The sequence below is a fragment of the Musca autumnalis genome, unplaced genomic scaffold (genome assembly GCF_047663935.1).
Source record: "Musca autumnalis isolate F117 unplaced genomic scaffold, ASM4766393v1 scaffold_4, whole genome shotgun sequence".
In the NCBI taxonomy this organism is placed as follows: Eukaryota; Metazoa; Arthropoda; class Insecta; order Diptera; family Muscidae; genus Musca; species Musca autumnalis.
The window spans coordinates 44,243,416-44,270,097 of record NW_027411977.1 but is presented as its reverse complement, the minus strand read 5'-3'; the positions used below and the strand labels follow the sequence as shown (position 1 = coordinate 44,270,097).

General features: G+C 29.2%; 2 protein-coding genes across 2 annotated transcripts in view; one reads left to right on the top strand and one right to left on the bottom strand.

The window, feature by feature from the left end:
* Positions 1 to 26,319, top strand: part of p130CAS (Serine_rich_CAS and FAT-like_CAS_C domain-containing protein p130CAS) — a 116,351-nt gene extending 90,032 nt beyond the window's left edge. Inside the window, exons 4-5 of the mRNA XM_073984377.1 lie at positions 18,244 to 18,974; positions 19,186 to 26,319. Coding sequence (XP_073840478.1) covers positions 18,244 to 18,974; positions 19,186 to 20,320 — 1,866 coding nt within the window. The 3' untranslated portion in view covers positions 20,321 to 26,319. The remainder of the gene's footprint in view (positions 1 to 18,243; positions 18,975 to 19,185) is intronic.
* The window catches only part of LOC141402669 (DC-STAMP domain-containing protein 2), a 135,897-nt gene continuing 122,979 nt past the window's right edge, over positions 13,765 to 26,682 (bottom strand). The window contains exon 10 of the mRNA XM_073984383.1: positions 13,765 to 13,911. Within this exon, the coding sequence (XP_073840484.1) occupies positions 13,815 to 13,911 (97 nt within the window). The 3' untranslated portion in view covers positions 13,765 to 13,814. The remainder of the gene's footprint in view (positions 13,912 to 26,682) is intronic.

Here is a 26,682-nt window from a genome sequence, read left to right as displayed (position 1 = left end):
AAAGCGTATGAATACATGTCACATGGCGGTGCACGCAGAATCGGCAGGCCTAAGCTTCGATGGAGCATACAAGTGGATGAAGAAATGAAAAGGCGCGGTATTCCAAAAAGTCAAGCGAAAAACAGAGAGGAATGGAGATCTTTTCTTAGTTCGGTCTATGGAACAAATGTTCTGTAATGGGCCATCTAAGTAAGTAAGTACCTCCCCCACGAAAGTTCGAAAATGTTCGGAAAATTTGTGCACACGATAACTCCTGAAGGAAGTGACCGATGTAATCCATACTTTGCACATCCTAATATATCTACCAGATATAGATCAGTTTCGAATATGGACTATATTTGTCTAGTTCACTTCAAGTTCACTTTAAGAACTGCTGTCGAAGCACTTTTATTTTTGTTGAAGCGATTTGCATTTGCTACCTCCATTACCACGGTAAAAGTGGGGGCAAGTCCACATATTTTAGGAAAACAGCCCGAAATGTGTAAAAAACCCCTGGTCTCCATATGTGGTGGTCGGAGAGCACGATAACTCTCGAACTGTTCAACCGATTTGGTCCAACATTTGGTTTTGGGAAAAACGGTCCACAACTTTCGGTACTTCTCCCCAATATATAAAAATGTCACTAAAATGCTAGGACGATATCACTTGAATGGGGCAAGAAATTTGGTCCAAACTTTGGATCTCCTAATATTTTGTCAAAATTTAGTTTAACATCTAAAATAGCCCATATCGGTCCTCCCTAAAGGTACCTCCCTCACAAAAGTTCAACATTTGTGTCTTAGTGCAGTTAATTCCTAATCCACATTGTCGGCAAGTTCCAAAAAGGGCTACAACATTCTGAAGAGACCTTCAATACATTCGATCTGTCCGTAGGTGAAAGTTTCATATCACATTGGCTGAGGATATATATCTGTCGGCAAAGCCTACTGACGCCTTTTTACTTGTTTCATAGTAGGCTGCTTTTTCTAGAGGAGGGTTACTAACCCTGTGCCCAAACCCAAGCTTTTAACGTTCTTATGGGTGAACGCGCGGCACATTTTAGCTCACTACCTTTAACGGGTGTTGAAGGCAGCTACCCCAGGTGACACCACGGGGAGGTCAGTGTCCACTTGAGATGAAAGAGGGACCAAGATAAATTCTGGACTTTGCCATGTTAAAGCCGGTCAGGACCGTTCCTTGGTATCTTTCAACCCCTACGTCACCCTAACATATAATGACATAATGCGACGGTATCACATATTGTCAATATTGATGACCTACTCCTCACGTCTGAAAATAAAGAAAAGCACGAAAAATCATCTCCGGCAAATACGGTCTCGGTAACAAGATTATTGCGTAACTATCAACAGTGTAAAATGTGAATTTGGCAAAAATTCTCTTAAATTTGCGGGTCTTATCTATGAACACATCTTCGACTTTCTTAAGAACATTATATTTAAGAGCTTATTCCTAGTCCAGGACGTGTTTCTGCATTTCTTCAGTATATGCCTCAAACTGTTTATGTAAAGCTGAAAAATGCTGCTAATTATCAATTTTAATTTAAGAATCATTTGGTTTGGTCTCATTACCCCCTGGCAAAGAATATTTTCTTTAAATTTGTATGACATTTGTTTTTACAATTTATCCCACTGTCCTTTATGTTACTTAATTTTGTTTTGTTTTTTGGCGAAACAACTACAAATTGTTGTAACTGAAATGGCAAATCAAGTAAAGAAACCAACAAAACTAACTGTATGCCTACCCCAATGCATCCTATGTATGTATGTAGGTGATGGTGATAGGAGCTGTCGTCTTGATGGGGTATAGCACAACCAAAACAATGGCATCATCTTCATGTCCTTTCCTTTTACGGTTATTTGTAGTTTTTCTTTTAGTTTTTTCGTAAAACAAAATTAAAAGAAAAAAGCATTTAAACACCCGGTGAGGAAGACAAAACGCCAATTTTTTATCATTCTCGGTGATGGTGTTTAAAAGATGTCATTAAATGTGGTTGGTTGGTTGTTTTCGTTACTCTGTCTGTCAGTCTTGTTGTGGGTACTGTCCCAAAAATGGCATGGATGACTTTCAGGCTTTGAAGCTTATTAGAGTTGTTGTTGTACCCAAAATAAGTAACGTCTATAAATATCATAGACTCGTTTTTTTCTGTTTGGCTGGTCTCATCAGCCCGGCTTACTGGGTTTCCGTAAACATTGACAAGGCAAAATTTTTGTTTGTAAAATTGCAGACATTGCATTTGAAGTTTTGTTGTATTTTTTCGGGTTGTGATGCGGATGACAATGATGATGATCATCTTTTTCTGTTCAAAGGTGGGTTGGGGGGTTAGATATTGTCATAAACATTGTCTACTAAGTTTTTAAAATAAACTCAACGTAAAATGACACTAAATTTGAAATAAAAAGAAAAATATAACGTATTTCTGTAATATGACTAGGCGGAGCATATTGCATGTACAGATGTATTCTCCCTTCATTTGTTTATCATTTTATACTCATGTGTATTTTCATGAGAAAATTTTAATCTAGAAAAAAGTATGAAATTTATCTTTTGAGAATTTTTAGTGAGAATAAAAAATATAATTGCAAGATTCTATAGAACTCAATGTTTGTTGGAAATGTGACTTCAGCGAATATGCAAGTATCTTTGTATATGAAAATAAGTCATTTTTGGAAATATTTGAACTTCGTGAATTTGCGTAGAATTCAACAAAAAAATTGTTTACGTGAAAATTCTGCAATTTTACAAAATTTCTTAGAATCCAGCTAAGCTGAATAATGTAACAATCTTTGTATGGACTTGGCCAGCAATGTCACGTTCACCTCCACGTTAAAAAGTCATGGGTTTAGGTGGTGTATTCTCCGAGACCTACCCTCTGTATAACTAACAATAATTATTAAAACATCAACCAATTACCTTCAATTCAATTACTGACTGCCTGACCTGTTTGTTTTATTGGGCAAAATAAAAAACTAACACATGACTCTTTTTTAATACGCTTTACGCTCCACCCTCAATTTATTATTAACTTGGCAGACAAACGCCTTTCTTATCCGAACAGCACAATGAAAACAGCTGTCTGGCTAATTTGTTCTGCCATAATATAAATATTTTCATTAATTTCCATTTAATCATTAAATGACTGACTGGCTGGACACAATTTGTTTCGCTCACCAGAAAGGAGCAACAACAAAAGCGGTGTAAACCATCCCAGTTTTTATAACGAAAAAATATTATTTCAACCTAAATTAGTCAATATTTTTCCGCTGAGTTTTAGCCCCTCTTACCATCCATCCATCCAATGGAAAAACTTTCTTTGTAACAAAAATAGAAAATTCTTTCCTTTCGTGTCATCCTTAATAAAGTTATAAACTTTGTTTTTTTTTGTTTACATTCGATTTTTAGTTTTTGCCTTATTGTCTGCTTGGTCTCTCGGTTCTTTTTAGGGAGTGGTAATGTTAGAGGTTATCAATATATTCTGTCTATCCATATTCCATGGTTGTTTTTAGAGAAAAGAAAGTTGTGAAAACCAATGATTTATTGTGTAAAGTCGTCTAAATGTCTTGACAACTGACCTGTTCCATATTTTTTTTTGTCAAGATATGGTTTTGCTTGAGGTTTATTATCAACAAAAGGGGATTTTTTGAGGTGGCAATTTCCCATTGATATCACCGAGCGTGAGAGAGGGGGGAAAGACGAAGGAAGGAAGTTTAACAAATGGCTGATAATGTTTGTTTACGTGCTGATAGCCATATTCATAACCAAAGTAAACTGGAATTTCGTTTACTTAGCAATTGTTATTTATAAAATTCTTTGTAAAAACTTACCAGTTATGGTTTCGTTGAAACTCATATAAACCACGTAATTTTGAATACTGTGGGGGCCATGTAAGAGAAAAGAATGTAAAAAATAATATTTAAATTAAAAAAAATGTGGATAAAGAATCTGCTATAGCAGGTTGATCTGGCAGTTAACGTCAATATGAACGATATCATGGTATCAACGCGTCTCATCTCCTTCTTGATAGAGCCCCATAACCCGAACACACTATCTGCACGTTGTACCATCCATCTCGATGAGAGAGTGTAAATTAATCAGGATCACTCTCAATGTGATGACCAAGTTCGAAGGAACATACAATGACTCGCCCAAGAGAAATCATGACTTTAATAAGCTCCCTTTCATACCGATGACCAAAGTAGGGATAAGTAATGAAAATCAATAATCGATGTGTCGACTTTTCGATTTTTGTCTAAAAAGTGCGATTTTTCGGTCTGAGATTCAGTTGTCCTAAACTTCGAGGGGAACCGCAGAAAATCCCTTATTTTTCGATTTTTTAATTTGTTACCCTTTGTTTTGATGATCAGAAAACTGTAAAACCGCCAAAGTCAACTAAAATCTATGGGCAAAATTTCCCTCCAGCAAAAAAATTGATTAATCGAAAGTCGACTTAGCTATCCCCAGACCGAAGAGGCCATGTTGAATTCAGTGGCAACATCGACCCCTATAGCCCCTAAAAGCCACATCAGGAACAATGTTGGCTTGATTCAAAGCCCAATGCATAATTTACCTCTTTCGCAAGCAACGCTCTCTTCAAAGGGAGTCTCTTCCACCACCCAGATGTATAGAAAAAATTTTAGCCATTTGATAAAAAAATTCAAAGATTCAATCAAAAATTTATCGATTTTCCGGTGATAAAAAAATTGTCATATTGACAAAATTCGATAAAATTATTTGATCACAAAGTAAAAATACAACTGATAAAATATTTCACATATTGACAATAATATTTATCAAAATATTCCACATATTCCATTTTATCAGTTCAATATAAAAAATCGATAAATATTTTATTCAATATGTGAAATATTTTATCACTTGTATTTTTACTTTTTATCAAATAATTTTATCGAATTTCGTCAATATGATAATTTTTTTATCGTCGGATTTTTTTTTCTGTGTAAGAGACCCCTCAAGGTCGAAGGATGTTAAGTCAAGAAAGATGAAACAGTCCCAGATAAATTCAAGGATGTGAACTCTGACCTGGAACTGGCCTATGTACCCGGGCATGTGGTTTCTGCCAAAACCAACCCTTATTTCTCAAAGAAAACGGTTAGGAGAGTTAGGTCAAAGGAGGAACCACACCCCAAGCAGCAAAGGTACCACTTCCAAAGTGGTCTCATAAGCTAACCTAAGCCACAAGGTATTCCGGGTCACTTCTCACGGGTAGCAATGCCAAAAAGAAACCAGAAGACCAATGGTGTTACCAGATAAACTACGAGTGGCAGTCATCGATAGAGCTGAATATGATGGAAAATCGATGGCTGCAATTCGGTAGCCCTAACCCCTACAGAGCAGTTAAGGTCATATCTTAGGAAAAAGGTATACCTAGAAATTCTTACTAAAAAATAGGCGGCCTTGGCGAACTCTGTGAAAGGTGCCAAAAAGCGGCTATAAGTGTAAAGGAGATTCTCTGTAGAAGGATTTTCGCAACAAGGTTGCCATCCGATTTGGACCCTGCATACTCGGTAGGCAGAATACCAATCTCTAGGTTAGTTCATGGAAATTGGTTAGGCACAGTCCGGAGAATGGGGGTCTTGTCATCAGGTTGCCAACAGATACTCAGGGACTAGAATATTTAAGGACTCGCGTGGGCAAACTGCATTTTGGTCTATGATAGATAAGATTTCGACCAGCACCACTTCACTTGGTCTTCTATGAGAAAAACTCGTGGTCTTCTGTGAGAAGACCCTGTGGTCTTTTATGAGAGGGCACTCTTGGTCTTCTATAAGAGGGAGTTGTGGTCTTCAAGGAGAAAACCTGGGGTCCTTTATCAGAAGACCTTGTGGTCTTCTATACGAAGCCTCCCTAGTTTTCTAATAGAAGACTTGTTAGTCCTCTATGAGAAGACACTGCGAACTTCTATAGAAAGACCTCGTGGTCGTCTACAAGAGCGACTTGTGGACTTCCACGAGCACACCTTGTGGTCTTCTATGAGAAGACCTTGTGGTCTTCTATGAGAAGACCTTGTGGTCTTCTATGAGAAGACCTTGTGGTTTTTTATGAGAAGACCTTGTGGTCTTCTATGAGAAGACCTTGCGAACTTCTATAGAAAGACCTCGTGTTCTTCTATGAGAAGACCTTATGGTCTTCTATGAGAAGACCTTGTGGTCTTCTATGAGAAGACCTTGTGGTCTTCTATGAGAAGACCTTGTGGTCTTCTATGAGAAGACCTTGTGGTCTTCTATGAGAAGACCTTGTGGTCTTCTATTAGAAGACCTTGCGGTCTTCTATGAGAAGACCTTGTGGTCTTCTATGCGAAGACCTTTTGACCTTCTATGAGAAGACCTTGTGGTCTTCTATGAGAAGACCTTGTGGTCTTTTATGAGAAGACCTTGTGGTCTTCTATGAGAAGCCTATGTGGTCTTCTATGAGAAGACCCTGTGGAATTTTATGAGAAGCCGTTTTGGTCTTCTTCTATGAGAAAACCACAAGGTCTTAGACCACAAGATCTCATAGAAGAGAAGCCCTTGTTGTCTTCTATGAGAAGACCTTGTGGTCTTCTATGAGAAGCCCTTTTGGTCTTCTATGAGAAGCCATTGTAGTCTGCTACGAGAAGACCTTTTGGTCTTCTATGAGATGCCCATGTGATCTTTTATGAGAAGCCGTTTTGGTCTTCTATGAGAAGACCTTGTGGTCTTCTATGAGAAGACCTTTTGACCTTCTATGAGAAGAACGTGTGGTCTTCCAAGATAAGATCTTGAGGCCTTCTATGAGAAGACCTTACGGTGTTCCAAGAGAAGGCCTTGTGGTGTTGCAAGAGAAGACCTTCTCTAATTAGACCATTAGGTATTTTCTAAAAAGACCCTTAGGTCTTATCTAAGGCGAATCCTTTGGTCGTCTCTAAGAAGGCTCTTTGATCCTCTCTAAGACCAACCTTTCGTTTCCTATAAAAAGACCTCTAGGTCTCCTCTAAGAAGACCTGTGGTATTCTATATGCAGAGCTTTGGTCTTCACTAAGAAAACCAGTTGCACTTCTCTTAGAAGAATATTTGGGCTCCTCTAAGAAGTCCTGTTGGTCTTCTCTAAAAATACCCTATGGTCCTCTCTAAAAAGATCATTTGGTCTTCTTTAAAAAAAACCTTTTTGGTGTCCTATATGAAGACCCCTTGGGTCTTCTCTAAGAAGATCCCTTGGTTCTTCTCTGTGAAGATCCCTTTGGTTCATCTCCGTGAAGATCCCTCGCGTCTTCTCAATGAAGATCCCTTGGTTCATCTCTGTGAAGATTCCTTGGTTCTTCTCTATGAAGATCTCTTGGGTCTTCCCTATAAAGACTTCTTCTCTAATAAGACCCTTTGGTCTTCTATAAGAAGACAATTTAGTTTTCTCTAAGAAGGCCCGTTAGGTCTCCCTAAGAAGACCCTCCTCTAAGAAAACCCATCGATCTTTTCTAAGATGACCCTTTGGTCTTCTCTAATTATACCATTAGAACTTTCCTAAAAATACCCTTAGGTCTTCTCTAAGGCGAATCCTTTGGTCTTCTCTAATAAGACTCTTTGATCCTCTCTAAGACGAACCTTTCATTTCGTATAAAAAGACCCCTTGGTCTCCTCCCTCTAAGAAGTCCTGTGGTATTCCATATGCAGAGCTTTGGTCTTCCCTAAGAAGAACACTTAGTCTTCTCTTAGAAAAAACATTGGTCTTCTCTAAGTATACCCCTTAGCCTTCACTTCGAAGAACATTTGGTCAACTCTTAGAAGAACATTTTGTCTTTTCTAAGAAGACCTGTTGGTCTTCTCTAAAAAGGTCTTTTGGTCTTCTATAAGAATACCCTTTGTTCTCCTCTATGAAGACTCCGTTGGTCTTCTCTATGAAGTTTCCGTGGTTCATCTCTGTGAAGATTCCTTGGTTCTTCTCTATGAAGATCTCTTGGATCTTCCCTAAAAAGACTCTTTGGCCTTCTCAAGGAAGATCCACTGGTCTTCTCTAATAAGACCCTTTTATTTTCTATAAGAAGACAGTTTAGTTTTCTCTAAGAAGGCCCTTTAGGTCTTCTCTAAAAAAACTCTTTGGTCTTCTATGAGTATACATTGTAGTTTTCTTTAAGAACACTATATGCTCTTTTTGAGAAGACCTTCTTTTTTGACAATACCTTTTGGTCTTTAAGAAGTCCATTTGGTCTTTGATATGACACAAAAAAATTAGTTTCATCGAAACCGCTGTTCTTTATTAATGAAATAACAATTGCACATCTTGAGTATTGATTTCTTCTGCAAAAACATCTGCCTATTGATTACCTATCATCCCTCTGTGATGATGTTGTGATGTTACCTATTGATTCTTAGCCAATTTCTTTCGTTTGGTAATTAAACGAAACTAATTTTACTAAAATTGCCGCCACAATTGAGAACAATACCAAAAACAAAGACCATGTCAAAATAATTAAATTGTTGCTGGCACGGCACAACAACTGTTATTGAACCTTTGTTCGTCACACTCTAAAGTGAGTGAGTCATTACCGGATATCGATATAAACAAAAACAGCAGTTGTTCTTTAAATTTCGATTTTTGTTTTATGACACTCTACTAACACCTCTTGACAAATGAATATTTGAAATGGAATGCCTGGAAACATCAGGCTGGCTACCTGGTTTATAATATTTTTCGTCAAATCATCATCAGCAGCCGATCAAATTTTGCAGATGGCTGCAGCTATTTGGCACGTCAAACTCTCCAACATATGCGGGTAGAAAGAAATAGCACACGATGTCTGACTGTGAGAGCCATAATTTCGTTGTGGATCTTTCGCAGAGGCTGTGTGTGTGTGATGAGTTCTTTGTTGTGCTGCTGTTGTTTGTGACGTTTGACCCGTGTTATATGTCACAGTCATAACCATTCATGATGTGAGTGTGTCCGTGTGTGTGAAGTGGATAACAAAAGATTTTTCCTTTCCCTTTGTTGTCGGTTCGCCCAATGAAGGTCATGCAATTTTATGACAGTCGTTTTAAGGATTTTTATTTATTTTTAGGATTTCTTTTTTATTTGTTTCAATTTTATTGAATTCTTTTGTTTTGAAAGGTAAGAAAAAACCATGTTAAAATCATTGTTTTGTCCTAACGCTCAAAGAAAACCTTGACATTGCCGGTAGCATTCATCCATGCATGCCATGATGTACTTGAGCAAGTCTGCTGAGATATTTGCTTCGTGTTATACAAAATTCTGCACAATGGCTGCATACTTTCCTCCGTACCCCCATTATTACTAGAAAATCTCAAAGGACCCTACGCTGTAAAGAAATGTCTGCAAACATAGTGGAAATGTTATTGAACTTCGAATGGCCAAAACGAAGAAGAAGAAGAAAAAGAAGAAAAGTAAATAGTATTGGTTCTTGGACACCTCCTACATTTCTTCTACTGTCATTACTGCTGCGACTGCTGCAGTTGGTGAATTGAAAGGGGCCTTAGCAAAACAAAGCCTGAAAAATTCCAAATAAAATAATAGCTATGGCAAAATTAGGTATAAAATTGCAAAAATTTTTCAATTCAGCTTAGCTGAATATGGACATTACAGCTATTTACCCATTTCACGCATATCATATGTTATTATAAATTATTTGTTCAAGTAATATCGTTAATATTGTCAAATTCAGCTAGCTGAATACCGACACTTTCAAACGCTTGTATTAATTTGCAATCACAACACATTTTCAAATAATTGTTTTAATATTTTTCTTTGTATTTTGTAATTCAGCTTAGCTGAATTTGAAAATTCAGCAATCAGTTGAAGTAATAATATCTTAAAACCCCTTAACTAGTATATATTTTGGTAATTCAGCTTAGCTGAATATGGTTATTTTAATTTTTTCAATACTATTTTTGTATAATTGTTGAAATTTTGCAATTCAGCTAAGCTGAATATTCTAATTGAGTATTCAATTACGGTAATAATGCATTAAAAACCTTAATTAGTATATATTTTGGCAATTCAGCTTAGCTGAATATGGTTATATTAATCATTAAACACTTTTTGATAGTCATTATTTCATTATCAAATACACTTGCAACTAATGCGGTTGAAAATTTAGAATCCAATCCAGCTAAAATAATGTCTCCATTTTCTTAGTGAGTCATTTAATATCTATTTTAATATTGTCAAATTCAGCAAATCTGAATAGCGACATTTTCAAACGCTTGTATTTAATTGCATTTTTAATACATTTTCAAATAATTGTATTAAAATTTTTCTTTATATATTTTTTTTAATTCAGCTTAGCTGAATTTGGGAATTCAGCAATCAGTTGAAGTAATAATATCCTTATAACCTGAACTAGTATATATTTTGGCAATTCAGCGTAGCTGAATATGGCTATTATACTTTTTCAATACTATTTTTGGATAATTGTTGAAATTTTTTAATTCATATTTTGGCAATTCAGCTTAGCTGAATATGGTTGAACATTATTAATCGGCTCTTAAATATCACAATTTTCATTAAATATTTCTTTTTCATTCAGTAATATTTTTGGCAATTCAGCTTAGCTGAATATGGTTATTTTAATTCTTTTCAATACTATTTGTGTATAATTATTAATATTTTGCAATTCAGCTAAGCTGAATTTTCCAATTCAGCATTCAATTATCGTAATAATGCATAAAAATTTTAATTAATACATATTTTAGCAATTCAGCTTAGCTTAATATCTCTATATTAATCATTAAACACTTTTTGATATATATTATTTCATTATCAAATATATTTGCACCTAATACGGTTTTTTAATCGGCTCTTAAATATCTCTATTTTCATGAAATATTTATTTTTCAATAATATTTTTGGTATTATTGTTGATATATTCTAATTCAGCTGTTCTGAATTATACAATTCAGTATTCGATTAACGCCATAATGCATAAAAATCTTTATTTGGTATATATCTTGGTAATTCAGCTTTGCTGAATATGGTTATTTTGATCATTTTATCATTTTTGCTAACCAATATTTTCAATTCTGCTAAAATAATGCATCCATTTTTTAGTGAGCCATTTGATATCTATTTTCAACTAATAGTATTGGTATTATGGTTGATATTTTGCAATTCAGCAAAGCTGAATTCCATTATTTTAATACGGGAACATTTTTAGATTATTTTTATAACATTTCTAATTGCTAAATATCTGGTATTTTACAATTCAGCTAAGCTGAATTTTATTATTTTGATAATAATGCATGAAAATATTTATTTGGTATACATATATCTTGGTAATTCAGCTTTGCTGAATATGGTTGTTTTTATAATTTTACCATCCTGGCTAACCAATATTTCCAATTCAGCTAAAATAAAGCCTCCATTTTTAGTGAGCCATTTAATATCTATTTTCCACTAGTAGCATTGGTATTATGGTTGATATTTTGCAATTCAGCTAGGCTGAATTCCATTATTTTCATAAGAGAAAATTGTTTAATTATTTGTATAATATTTTTAATTGCTAAATATCTGGTATTTTGCAATTCAGCTAGGCTGAATTTTATTATTTTGATAAAGGGAGGTTTTTAGATTTTTCTTATTAATTTTTCGTTGCTAAATTTCTGATATTTTGTAATTCAGCTAAGCTGAATAATAAAAACATGTTATATTCAAACTTTTTTTAAGTATAAAATCATCAAAATATCCTATTCAGCAAGCTGAATTGGCCTAAATTTTGATTAGCTTAAGTTTATTATTAAAAGATTAAATTAGTTTTAAATGGAACAATTTTTAGAAATTTTTGTTTTTATTTTTTTATTTCTAAATGTCTATAGACAATATTAATATATTATATTAAATAATATATTATTTTACAATTCAGCTAAGCTGAATTCCATTATTTTGATAAAGCATATTTTACACGAAAATCTGTATTTGATATATATTTTGGTAATTCAGTTTTGCTGAATATGGTTATTTTGATCATTTTACAATTTTTGCTAACCAATATTTCCAATTCAGCTAAAATAATGCCTACATTTTCTTAGTGATTCATTTAATATCTATTTTCAACTAATAGTATTGGTATTATGGTTGATATTTTGCAATTCAGCAAAGCTGAATTCCATTATTTTGATAAGGGAACATTTTGAGATTATTTATTATTAGTTTTATTTGCTAAATATCTGGTATTTTGCAATTCAGCTAAGCTGAATTTTATTATTTTGATAAAGGGCGTTTTTTAGATTTTTCTTATTAATTTTTCGTTGCTAAATTTCAGATATTTTGCAATTCAGCTAAGCTGAATAATAAAAAACATGTTATATTCAAACTATTTTAAGTATAAAACCATCCAAAAATCCTTTTCAGCAAGCTGAATTGACCAAAATCTTGATTAGCTAAAGTTAATTATTCAAAGATTAAATTAGTTTGAAATGGAACAATTTTGAGAATTTTTCGTTTTTATTTTTTTATTGCTAAATGTTTGTTATTTTACAATTCAGCTAAACTGAATTCCATTATTTTGATATAGGATATTTTTGTTTAGATTTCTCTTTTTAATTTTTCGTTGCTTAATTTCAATTTTTCAGCTAAGATGAATAATAAATACATTTTATATTCAAACTATTTTAAGTATAAAACCATTCAAAAATCGTTTTCAGCAAGCTGAATTGGCCAAAATTTTGAAAAGCTAATGTTATTTATTCAAATTTTAAATATCTCACAATTCAGCATGGCTGAATTAGTATTTAAAATGCATTAAAAATAAATAAAACTATTAAATTTTTGTGCTATTAATTTTATTATGTGCCCATAAAGGCCTCCCACAGGCTCTTCAATGAATCAGTTGGTCCTCTTTACCTTTACTAGCCATTTGTTGCCTGCCTTAGTAGTACTAAGGCGACCTCTACAAACAAATTATAATCCTTAAAACGGAAAGGAAAACAAAACAAAAAAGCAAAACATCCACCACCCACATATGTAAATAAAAAATAATATACCGCTCTCTTTGACTCTCTCTCTGTCAGCAATTAAGGTCATGCGCACAAAAACTGAGAAATGACAGGCCAAAGGATAATTCAGAAAAAGTGTATGTTTACTCTGCAATAACAATATGCCAGCGAAACAGTAGTATTTTTCATAGTTAATGACATAGACAAAATATTCGGAGAAAATTTGTGAAATACGGGAAATATTTTTTTTAAAAATTTTTTTCTTTAGAAAATGTACAAATTTTAATAAAAAGAATTTACAAAATCACAGTGTTCCATCAACGTGTAAAACAACTGCCAATATTTTTACAAACTAAAACTATTAGAAACTTTATTTTCTAAGAACTTTGTTTAATATAAAAGCGAAGAAGAAGAGTAGAAGGAGAAAATCAATAACTTCTAGTACGTTTTGAAATGTTTGCTGCCAGCCAGACATTCCTTATAATCCTGTGGAACGGTGTGTTGCTTTGTTGTGTGTGTGAATGAGTGTGTGGTGCAAAAGGTGTGTAACAAATTCCTAGTGAAATATTATTCACAAATTTTAAGGATAATAGGAAAAAATATTGATTTGAACTCCTCTTAAACAAACAAATTAAACAAATGTGCAAATTTCCATAAAATGTTGGACAAAAATCCTCCTCACAATAAAGAGAGTTGGGAGGGATAGTAGAGCCTCTTTTTGCCATCATAACATTGAAATCTGCCGTGTGAACTTGTAGTAAAACGTGTCCCGCTGCTTGTGTAATCCCTCGGGTGTAGAAAAAGGTGTGGATAGAATATGAAATGTCTCAAAAGAGACAAGACAACAAGATTTTTAGTAAATATTTTATGAAGAATGAGATAAAAGGAATTATAGGAGAAAAATTATTTCATAAAAGTTCTTCCACAAGAATTTAATAAATATGAAATAAAACTTACAAAAAACAACAGCAATGCAATTCTTGAAAAGTGGTGTGGAAATCTGAAAAGAAAAAAAAAACAAATAATTTAAATTAAGAAAACAATTTATAAAATTTAAATATTTTCAAAATTAAAATAGTTTAAATAACATTAAATTAAAACCTCTTAAATAAAAATAAGAAAAAAATATAAAATACAACATCTATTTCATATTTTTTATTTTTTTTATATTTTGTATTTTATATTTTAGATGTTTGATTCTAGATTTTATATTTAATATTTAATATTTAATATTTAATATTTAATATTTAATATTTAATATTTAATATTTAATATTTAATATTTAATATTTAATATTTAATATTTAATATTTAATATTTAATATTTAATATTTAATATTTAATATTTAATATTTAATATTTAATATTTAATATTTAATATTTAATATTTAATATTTAATATTTAATATTTAATATTTAATATTTAATATTTAATATTTAATATTTAATATTTAATATTTAATATTTAATATTTAATATTTAATATTTAATATTTAATATTTAATATTTAATATTTAATATTTAATATTTAATATTTAATATTTAATATTTAATATTTAATATTTAATATTTAATATTTAATATTTAATATTTAATATTTAATATTTAATATTTAATATTTAATATTTAATATTTAATATTTAATATTTAATATTTAATATTTAATATTTAATATTTAATATTTAATATTTAATATTTAATATTTAATATTTAATATTTAATATTTAATATTTAATATTTAATATTTAATATTTAATATTTAATATTTAATATTTAATATTTAATATTTAATATTTAATATTTAATATTTAATATTTAATATTTAATATTTAATATTTAATATTTAATATTTAATATTTAATATTTAATATTTAATATTTAATATTTAATATTTAATATTTAATATTTAATATTTAATATTTAATATTTAATATTTAATATTTAATATTTAATATTTAATATTTAATATTTAATATTTAATATTTAATATTTAATATTTAATATTTAATATTTAATATTTAATATTTAATATTTAATATTTAATATTTAATATTTAATATTTAATATTTAATATTTAATATTTAATATTTAATATTTAATATTTAATATTTAATATTTAATATTTAATATTTAATATTTAATATTTAATATTTAATATTTAATATTTAATATTTAATATTTAATATTTAATATTTAATATTTAATATTTAATATTTAATATTTAATATTTAATATTTAATATTTAATATTTAATATTTAATATTTAATATTTAATATTTAATATTTAATATTTAATATTTAATATTTAATATTTAATATTTAATATTTAATATTTAATATTTAATATTTAATATTTAATATTTAATATTTAATATTTAATATTTAATATTTAATATTTAATATTTAATATTTAATATTTAATATTTAATATTTAATATTTAATATTTAATATTTAATATTTAATATTTAATATTTAATATTTAATATTTAATATTTAATATTTAATATTTAATATTTAATATTTAATATTTAATATTTAATATTTAATATTTAATATTTAATATTTAATATTTAATATTTAATATTTAATATTTAATATTTAATATTTAATATTTAATATTTAATATTTAATATTTAATATTTAATATTTAATATTTAATATTTAATATTTAATATTTAATATTTAATATTTAATATTTAATATTTAATATTTAATATTTAATATTTAATATTTAATATTTAATATTTAATATTTAATATTTAATATTTAATATTTAATATTTAATATTTAATATTTAATATTTAATATTTAATATTTAATATTTAATATTTAATATTTAATATTTAATATTTAATATTTAATATTTAATATTTAATATTTAATATTTAATATTTAATATTTAATATTTAATATTTAATATTTAATATTTAATATTTAATATTTAATATTTAATATTTAATATTTAATATTTAATATTTAATATTTAATATTTAATATTTAATATTTAATATTTAATATTTAATATTTAATATTTAATATTTAATATTTAATATTTAATATTTAATATTTAATATTTAATATTTAATATTTAATATTTAATATTTAATATTTAATATTTAATATTTAATATTTAATATTTAATATTTAATATTTAATATTTAATATTTAATATTTAATATTTAATATTTAATATTTAATATTTAATATTTAATATTTAATATTTAATATTTAATATTTAATATTTAATATTTAATATTTAATATTTAATATTTAATATTTAATATTTAATATTTAATATTTAATATTTAATATTTAATATTTAATATTTAATATTTAATATTTAATATTTAATATTTAATATTTAATATTTAATATTTAATATTTAATATTTAATATTTAATATTTAATATTTAATATTTAATATTTAATATTTAATATTTAATATTTAATATTTAATATTTAATATTTAATATTTAATATTTAATATTTAATATTTAATATTTAATATTTAATATTTAATATTTAATATTTAATATTTAATATTTAATATTTAATATTTAATATTTAATATTTAATATTTAATATTTAATATTTAATATTTAATATTTAATATTTAATATTTAATATTTAATATTTAATATTTAATATTTAATATTTAATATTTAATATTTAATATTTAATATTTAATATTTAATATTTAATATTTAATATTTAATATTTAATATTTAATATTTAATATTTAATATTTAATATTTAATATTTAATATTTAATATTTAATATTTAATATTTAATATTTAATATTTAATATTTAATATTTAATATTTAATATTTAATATTTAATATTTAATATTTAATATTTAATATTTAATATTTAATATTTAATATTTAATATTTAATATTTAATATTTAATATTTAATATTTAATATTTAATATTTAATATTTAATATTTAATATTTAATATTTAATATTTAATATTTAATATTTAATATTTAATATTTAATATTTAATATTTAATATTTAATATTTAATATTTAATATTTAATATTTAATATTTAATATTTAATATTTAATATTTAATATTTAATATTTAATATTTAATATTTAATATTTAATATTTAATATTTAATATTTAATATTTAATATTTAATATTTAATATTTAATATTTAATATTTAATATTTAATATTTAATATTTAATATTTAATATTTAATATTTAATATTTAATATTTAATATTTAATATTTAATATTTAATATTTAATATTTAATATTTAATATTTAATATTTAATATTTAATATTTAATATTTAATATTTAATATTTAATATTTAATATTTAATATTTAATATTTAATATTTAATATTTAATATTTAATATTTAATATTTAATATTTAATATTTAATATTTAATATTTAATATTTAATATTTAATATTTAATATTTAATATTTAATATTTAATATTTAATATTTAATATTTAATATTTAATATTTAATATTTAATATTTAATATTTAATATTTAATATTTAATATTTAATATTTAATATTTAATATTTAATATTTAATATTTAATATTTAATATTTAATATTTAATATTTAATATTTAATATTTAATATTTAATATTTAATATTTAATATTTAATATTTAATATTTAATATTTAATATTTAATATTTAATATTTAATATTTAATATTTAATATTTAATATTTAATATTTAATATTTAATATTTAATATTTAATATTTAATATTTAATATTTAATATTTAATATTTAATATTTAATATTTAATATTTAATATTTAATATTTAATATTTAATATTTAATATTTAATATTTAATATTTAATATTTAATATTTAATATTTAATATTTAATATTTAATATTTAATATTTAATATTTAATATTTAATATTTAATATTTAATATTTAATATTTAATATTTAATATTTAATATTTAATATTTAATATTTAATATTTAATATTTAATATTTAATATTTAATATTTAATATTTAATATTTAATATTTAATAAATTTCTAAAATTTTCTACAAAAATACAATAACTCTACTAGCTGAGTGAAAATTTTGGGCAAAATTATGTTAATTCAGCTAGCTGAATTACGTGGAAAACTATCAAAATATATTATTAAAACATAGGGAATTATTTGCTGTTAATGTGTGCCAATTCAGCTAGCTGAATTCAGCAGTGGAGAAACTACAATAGACAAATATATAATTATTCATATAAAATAATTTTGTTAGCTGAATAACCCACAAATCCTCTCCTTTCTTTGTTTCTTATATTTAATAAATGTCCCCTTCTTCTTCTCTTTGCAGGTAATTACACCGCAACGGCATGGTGATGTTTATATCTACAATATACCCCAGCAACAATTGCACCATCAACAACAACAACAGCACCAGCAACACCTATCACAGTCACAATCCCATTTCCAACATCAGCAACACCAACAAATCTATCAAAATCTTCCAGGCCGTTCTTTAAGTCACGAATTCGAAACATACGACATACCCAAACCAGCTGTCCCTGTCGCAAACTACGATACACCACGAAATATACAACGGAACATGGCTCATTTGCATGCTGCCGCCATGAAAGCCTGCTCAACACCCATCCAAGAGGAAAATTATGATGTGCCAAGACCATTGAATTCATTGCTACAACATCAGCATACGCTAACGCCTAGCAGTTCGAATTCATCACTACTGACGAGTGATAGTTTATCGCTGTCATTTTCTTCATCAAATCGTTCATCATTGGCTAATATGCCTGATTATGATATACCGCGGCGTAACCCGTTGCCTGTAAGGGCGGTGTTGCAGCAGCAACAACAACAGCAGCGTGAACAGCAACAAAGACCCTCATCACGGGCTTCGGTGAATGGTAATTGTTCGACCTATGATTTTCCCATACCCACAAATGGTGTGGATAAAAATGGCACCAATGGCCAAGGTGTGATTGCTACCAAAGAATTACCTCTCGAGTTGTCTTCGGCCTTGGAAACCCTGGCTAAATTGCAATCCGAAACGACAACGGCAATAACCAGGTGAGTAGTTTGAATGGTTTCGTCTTAAAATCAACATGTTTGGGTCACTAGGGGTTGGGGAGGTGTCCTAGGGTGTTCAAGTAAATATACATATATGGCGAAAAGACCCCCTCTCCTCCCGTGCCCACTTCCCACCCTTTGATTCTCTCTAATTTACCTTAATTATTTCCTCATTCTAATCATCCTTATTTTACCTCTCCTCTCTTTTCAGACTTCTAGCCTTTGTCTCACCCGATTGGCGTAGCCGTGACAAATTCGAACCTGTGTTAATGGAAGTGAAGTTGGCTGCAGTTCGTTTACGTACCGCCCTACATGATTTGGCTGAATTTGGTGAGGGAGCTTTGGGTAATGCCTCAAAATCCGAGGATCGTACCTTGGCCCAAAAACTAAAACCCATAATACGCGCCTTGCGGGATGCCAATAAGTTGGTGCAGGAATCCTGTGAAGTCCTAGAGGCCAATGGTGGCTGGTCATTAGATTTGCTGGTGCGTAATGATAACAAGGGGACCTGTAAATCTCCCGATAGTCTGGATCGTTTAATAGCCTGTGCTCAAACCCTAACAGAAGATGTGCGATCAACCACTTCATTTATACAAGGTAATGCTTCGTTGCTCTTCAAGCGGCAATTAAATGAAGTTATCGAAGAATCATCAACGGTCATCAATCAATCAACATCGGTGCCTCATACACCCACATCCGCCAATGCACCTGGAGATCACAGCCACGCCGATTGGTTGGAAGATTACGATTATGTATCTTTCGAATCGAAAGAAGCTGCTGCGAGAAAAAATTCCTCACTACGTGAAAATATTCAGGATAATTTGAAAAATAAATTCGACACAGAGCTGAAGGTAGCTGAGAACACAGTCCTCACCATGGCCAACAACATGTCACCGTCAACGCCCAGCAATGGCAAGAAGGCCCAAACGGAAATGACCGATAAAGATAAAATGTTGGTACGCTATTATGCCGTACAAATCTCCACACACATGGGTAACCTCAGGCAAGCCATAGATTCCTTCCTGGAAACGGTGGAGAAAAATCAACCACCAAAATTCTTCATAGCCTATGGTAAATTTGTGGTGGTCAGTGCCCATAATCTGGTGACAATTGGTGATATTGTCCATCGCAATGTTTCCAAAATGGATTTAAAAGAAAAAATCCTCAGATGTACCAATAACCTAGCAGAGGCTTTGAAAACATGTGTGCTAAAATCCAAACAGGCAGCTGCCCACTTTCCCAGTGTTACAGCGGTCCAGGAAATGGTGGATTCTGTGGTCGATATCAGTCACTTGGCTTCCGATTTGAAAACTGTTATGTTACATGCGGTACAATTAACAACCTAAAGGCTAAAACCGCACACACCTCAAAAAACAGGCTACACACATAACCCAATAAGGCTTCAAAAGTCTTCCATATACAAATTTTGAAGAAAACTTTTCTACTCCTCTCGAGAGGCATAAGAAAAGTTTAAAGTTTTTTGGCAACGAACAAATAATTCAAAACTAAACTGTTGCTAAAAAGCTTTCAAAGCTCCCATTCAACAAAAAATTGATCATGGCTTTTGGTTAACAAAAGCTTAATGATTATATATCAACCCCCCATACAAAAAGCTTGGCTCTAAACTTTAAGCTTAATGCAACGATTAATTTAGTTAGTTTAACAAAGCTTTGTTAAAGTTAAAAAAGTGTTTTCTTTATTTTTGTGTACCACATAACCAAAGAAATTTGTTTTTAAGAAGAGCAGCACAAAGCTTTTAGAAATGTAAAAAGTACATAATTTTAAAAACAGTTTAAACGCTTCTTTGGAAAATAACACATAAAATTACTACAGCAGAGTAACAGGAATCCAAAATAAATTGTGATGTTTTAAGATGATCTATAAAAGCTTTGAACAAAAGCTTTCTGCGGGAAGCTTTAAGGATTTTCAGGTCATATGAATGAAACAAATTTGTTAAACAATTTTCCAGTTGTCATTTCAGTTCAGTAATTGAAAAGTGATCTCAAAAGCTCAGCGTCGTGTATTTGCTACGATGAAAGCTCGAAGGACCCAAATGTTTAAATGTAGGCAGTTATTTAAAAGGTTCCACAATGTTCATTGGTCAGGTTTGTTCTAACAAACCGTTCGTATTTTGCATGCTTGGAGACACCTAAAGTGCTGGAGGAACAAAATCTACCTCCTCTGTTGTTCAGAAATTTCCCGTTTGGAATAATCAGGAATAAATCAGTATTGCTCCTTTCTCCATTAGACCATGTTTATATTATAGCCTTTTGTAGGGTTAACCTTCTTAATGAGGATTTATTTGACGTATACGTAAAGGAATGGACATTTGAAACCCAGTGGGTTTATTAAATCCGGTTATATATAAACGTACTATTACTTCTATTCCGACTGAATGGTTGCCGACAAAGTGTGTTTCGAGCCACCACATAATGGTTCGTATCTTTGCTAACTTTTAATGTGAAATTTGTTCCTGTAGGTGGCGTATGTTGCCCAGATTCGTTTATTCTTCAGATGTTGACTTGGATCTCAAGGACTTAAAATTTGAAACTTGAAATGACGAAATGAAAAATTTGACAAGGATATGTCTTTCTCGGAATATGAGGTTTCAATTCCGACTGGCTTGTGGCTGACAGAGTGTGGCTAGCAAATCACATACTGGATCGTGTCTTTACTAACTTCATTTGCGTCATTTCTCACAGTAGGTGGCGTATATTGCCTACATAATTCCGTTCTTCTGGCGTTCTGAAACGTCTAAGTTGAAACTTCATATGTCGAAAATTTAAATATGAATTTCCCAGTCTTTCTCACAATTCGAGGTTTGAATTCTTCGATTTGAAGAGTCGCTTAATAATCAAAGTAGAAACTTCAAATGACGAAATAAAAAATTAGTCAAGGATATGTCTATCTCGGAATATGAGGCTTCAATTCCGACTGACTTGTGTCTGACAGGGTGTAGCTAGCAAATCGCATACTGGCTCGTGTCTTTACTAACTTCATTTGAGTCATTTCTCCCAGTAGGTGGCGTATATTGCCTACACAATTCCGTTTTTCTGACGTTCTTAAACTTCTAAGTTGAAACTGTATATGTCGTAAATTTAAATATGAATTTCCTAGTCATCCTCACAATCTGAGGTTTCAATTCTTAGATTTGAAGAGGCCTTTACTAACTTCAGTTCAGTAATTTTTCTCAATAGGTGGCATACTTTGTATTTCATCTACTCTCTCGGAATCCAAGTTTACCTTTTTGATTTGAAGAATCGTTACTAATCATTTGAATAATTTCCGCCAAAATACGGTTCGATTTAACTAATGTACCAGAAAAGTGGGATTTTTCTGTTTGCATTTTTTATTGACAAACGTAGAATTTCTGGAAGTTTCTCTTGGGGAATTAAGCAGTTTTGTCGTGATGTAACATGGATTTACCCTTTACTTTTATCTTGCCAGGACATAGACTTCAAGTAAGTAAAATATTAAGTAGAAATCTCCTATGGACTCTCCCCTGGAATCCGAAGTTCAAATTCTTAGACTTGTTGAATCAGTGATTTGTGATTCAGAATCACACTTTGTTCTCATTCCGTGGTGCAAGTCTTTGCTAACTGTTGTTGCGTAATTTTCCCACCATAGATGGCTTCCTCGAACTGTTTTTTTTTCAATTAAATTAATGTTCCAGACGAGTTCTCGACTATAGAAAAATTAGTTTTCACTCAGACTTTTCTGAAAAAAAGTGTTGACGTATTATGTCAGACATATCTGAAGGAACTCGGAATAATTTCTGTGTTCTGTTTCTGCAAAATATTTTTCGGGAACATGTCGGGCCAAATTTCTCGAAATTGTAAAAAATCTTTTTTTCTCTGACTTTTCTGAAAAAGTATAATCTCAAAGAGTTCATGAGTGAATCAGAATTATCTAAAGGAATTCTGAATATTTTCTAAACTCTATTTCCAGCAAATATAGTTGTGGGGACGAATTTGTAAATTCTCAACTATATAAAATATTGCCACGATGGAGCCAATGTTTATTTCGAATGTTTGCTGATTTGATTCAGACATGTCTACAGCAATTCTGCAATTTTTGTGCAGACATGTCTGATCAAAGTCTGATTTTTATTATAAAATTGTCTACGACAATTCAATACGGACTATGTCCACAAACACGAAGAATTTTCCGCGACTATTTTCCACGCGTATAATCAGAAATAAAAATAGATTTTTTGCAGATAAAACTTCAGCAATCAGGAACGAGCTCTTAAAAATGTCTAAACTATATAAAATGTGGGAAGCGTGGTTCAAAGCTCAGCATACTAGTCTTTCATATAGAATGTCGTGGGCTCTAATGTCGTTGTTGACTACAGTTTCTCAACATCATAACCATTTAAGCTTCCCAGTAAGATGTCTCGTGCTATGGTTGTAGCTTGAGAAATTCGCTACAATACCTGATATAAGAATCTAAGTATTCCAACCATTTTAATCTTTCCAATAACATATCTCGTCCTATGTTTATAGCTTAGCGACTCTTGACAACTTCGGTACCATATTTAGTATGAGAATCTAGACAAATTTGAAACGATTTATGGTCTACAAGTTAGAAGGCCACTTTTCAGATTGTATTCAGACTTATCTGAAAGAAGTCTGAGTTAATTCTGATCTATGTTCATGAGTTTCTAAGGTCGCCTATAAAAGTGATTTAGCAGTTTCAATTTTGTTATGGAGTTGGTTCGCCGTTGTGGGATACAGTCCACTTTTTCGAGGCATAGTTGAGAAATCATCGAGGATTTTTCGAAACATTTCAATTTTTGTATGGCTAGTCTGAACGAAATCAGATGGAATTAAGAGGAAGAAGACAGAAAACGGAGCATGCACGTCTAAATTTCGATAATTCAAAGCAAGTTCAGGGGCCTAATTACGACATTCGATTCGATCGAGTATTTGCTCCTGAATGAAAAAATCTAACTATGAAAACCTATGTGTTCTTCAAAGCAAAAACCAAATTACTAATGAAAACATTTAAATATTTGTTGAAATCGTTGAATAATACTTTGAGTAATAATTTCGGAATGAAGTTGCGCTAAAAAAATTTACGCAATGATTATTTTTGTAAAACTTGTTGACATTGTTGTAACAAATTGCAAATGAATCTACCTTAGTAAATGTACGGTTGGTGGCGCCAATAGGTTTTCATAGTTCGAAATACTTGATCGAATCGTATGTCGTATTTAGGCCCCATATCACTTCTTATAAATTTAATTTAGTCGTATTTGAAGCATAGTTTGGCTCCGAATGCTCAACAAAATTTCGAAACAATATGACCAGAAATGATTTAGGATTTGTTTAAAACTGCCCTGTCTTAAGAAAACCTTCGCGATTATGTCAAGACTTGTCTGGACGAAATCTGTCAAACATTAAAGTGGAAATTTTGAAAGAACTCTGAGATACTTTCGATCTATGTCCATGTTCGTTTTGAAAGGAATTTTCTAGTTCTAGTTATTAGTGAAGTTTTTTCGCAACATCCTTGAAGAACTCTCCTTGTAATTCTTAGTAAAAAAAAGTATTTAGGATTTTACGAAACAGAGGTAGAATTTCAGTTTTGTTAAGACTAGTCTTAACGAATTCTGAAGGAATTGCGAGGATGAAGGGAGAAAGAGTGACATGCTTGTCTATATTTCGAGAATTCCCAGCGTCTTCAGAATATTACGTACTACTTGAATGAAGAACACTATTCAATTATTCTGAATAAGCTCTGAGAAAACTTCGTGTTACATCCATGAACTACTTATGAATTAGTTTTCTTCGTTTCTAATGCACAGTTTGGATCTATATGCTCTACAGAATCTTGACACAATTTGATCAAAAATGATTTATGATTTGTTTACAACTGTCCTGTCTTAATAAAAATTTTGCGATTAAGTTAAGACTTTTCTGAACAAAATCTGACAAAAATTAAAAACTGGGAAAGAAAAAAATATTTTCAGATTCTTTAATTTAAGATATTTTTCAAGGACTATTTTAAAAATATTTTTCAAGGACTGTCGAGACTATTTTAAGAATATTTTTCAATGACTAGTGAGGCGTGGACTAGTTGAAGAATATTTTTCGAGAATATTTTTTTTCAAGGACTGTCGAGGCGCGGACTACTTTTAGAATATTTTTTTAAGGACTGTCGAGGCATGGACTATTTTTGGAATATTTTTTTAAGGACTGTCGAGGCGTGGACTATCTTTAGAATTTTTTTTTTACGGACTGTCGAGGAGTGGACTATCTTTAGAATAATTTTTTCAAGGACAGTCGAAGCGTGGACTATTTTCAGAATTTTTTTTTTTTTCAAGAACTGTCGAAGCGTGGACTATTTTAAGAATATTTTTCCATGACTGTCGAGGCGTGGACATTTTTTTTTAAAGGACTGTCGAGGCGTGGACTATTTTTAGAATATTTTTTTTTTCAAGAAATGTCGAAGCGTGGACTATTTTAAGAATATTTTTCCATGACTGTCGAGGCGTGGACATTTTTTTAAAGGACTGTCGAGGCGTGGACTATTTAAAGAATATTTTTTCAATAACTAAAGAGTCGTGGACTATTTTTAGAATATTTTTTCAAGGACTGTCGAGGCATGGAATATTTGTAAAATATTTCAATCTGTTTACAACTGTCATGTCTTTTAAAAAAATTTGCGATTATGTTAAGACTTTTCTGAACAAAATCTGACAAAAATTAAAAACTGGGAAAGAAAAAATTATTTTCAGATTTTTTTAGATAATTTAAAACACATGATTTTTTTAGGGTTCTCGTTACAAATATAAAAATAACAACAACTAAGCATACATAAATATATAGTCTGAAATCAGCGTATCGTTCCTTACAAAAAATGCAAACAAATATTTACATATATCAAAAAAAAAAATACAAAATTATATATCAAAACATTAAATGAAAGCAAAAAAACACAGCATAACGATTCTCTTTGATTAGCAGAAATTGTTAAGTTCTTTTTCCCCAAAACTTATACATATGTTAAAAATTAATTATTATTATTTTTGTAAATGTTATTAATTATTAAGCCAACAAAAGAAGAAAAAGGAATTGATTTTATAGACAACCCAGCAAACACATGAAATATGCAGAAACGGCCAGTCTAGATTTTCTAAAACGGCTCATACATCTATCCTCTTATTCCGAGCATAACCAGTAATTAATTAGTCTTTGTAAATATTATTTGTATTTATTATTATATTTTTAAAAATTTGTAAATAGTTTTTTTTTTCATTCTATCTCATTATAATTTTATGTTTTTCCCATCATCCCCTCATTGTAGTCAAACCCCCTCCTCCCTAATTTTAAGCAATACAAAATAATAACTAATCTAAAAAATAAAGGTATTTTTATATACCTTGTCAACCAAAAGAAAGTACTTAGCAAGAAGAAATATGGCATCAAAAGGAAAACACAAAAAAAAAGTACATTATCCAAATGAAAAACTTTAGTAAATAAGTTCTTACTTTGTATACAAACAACAATAACAAATAAAACAACAAACGCAACTAATGTTTTAAGTTTAAGCCAATTAATGTGAATTTTCGTTTGTAAGGCCAGCAGCAAAACAAAGAAAATCAGTCTTAAAGATTTGTTTCTTTGCTATTTGTGTAATAAATAATAAACATACATCCGCAACAACAACAAAAAACTACAAATATAATATAATTAATTATAACAAA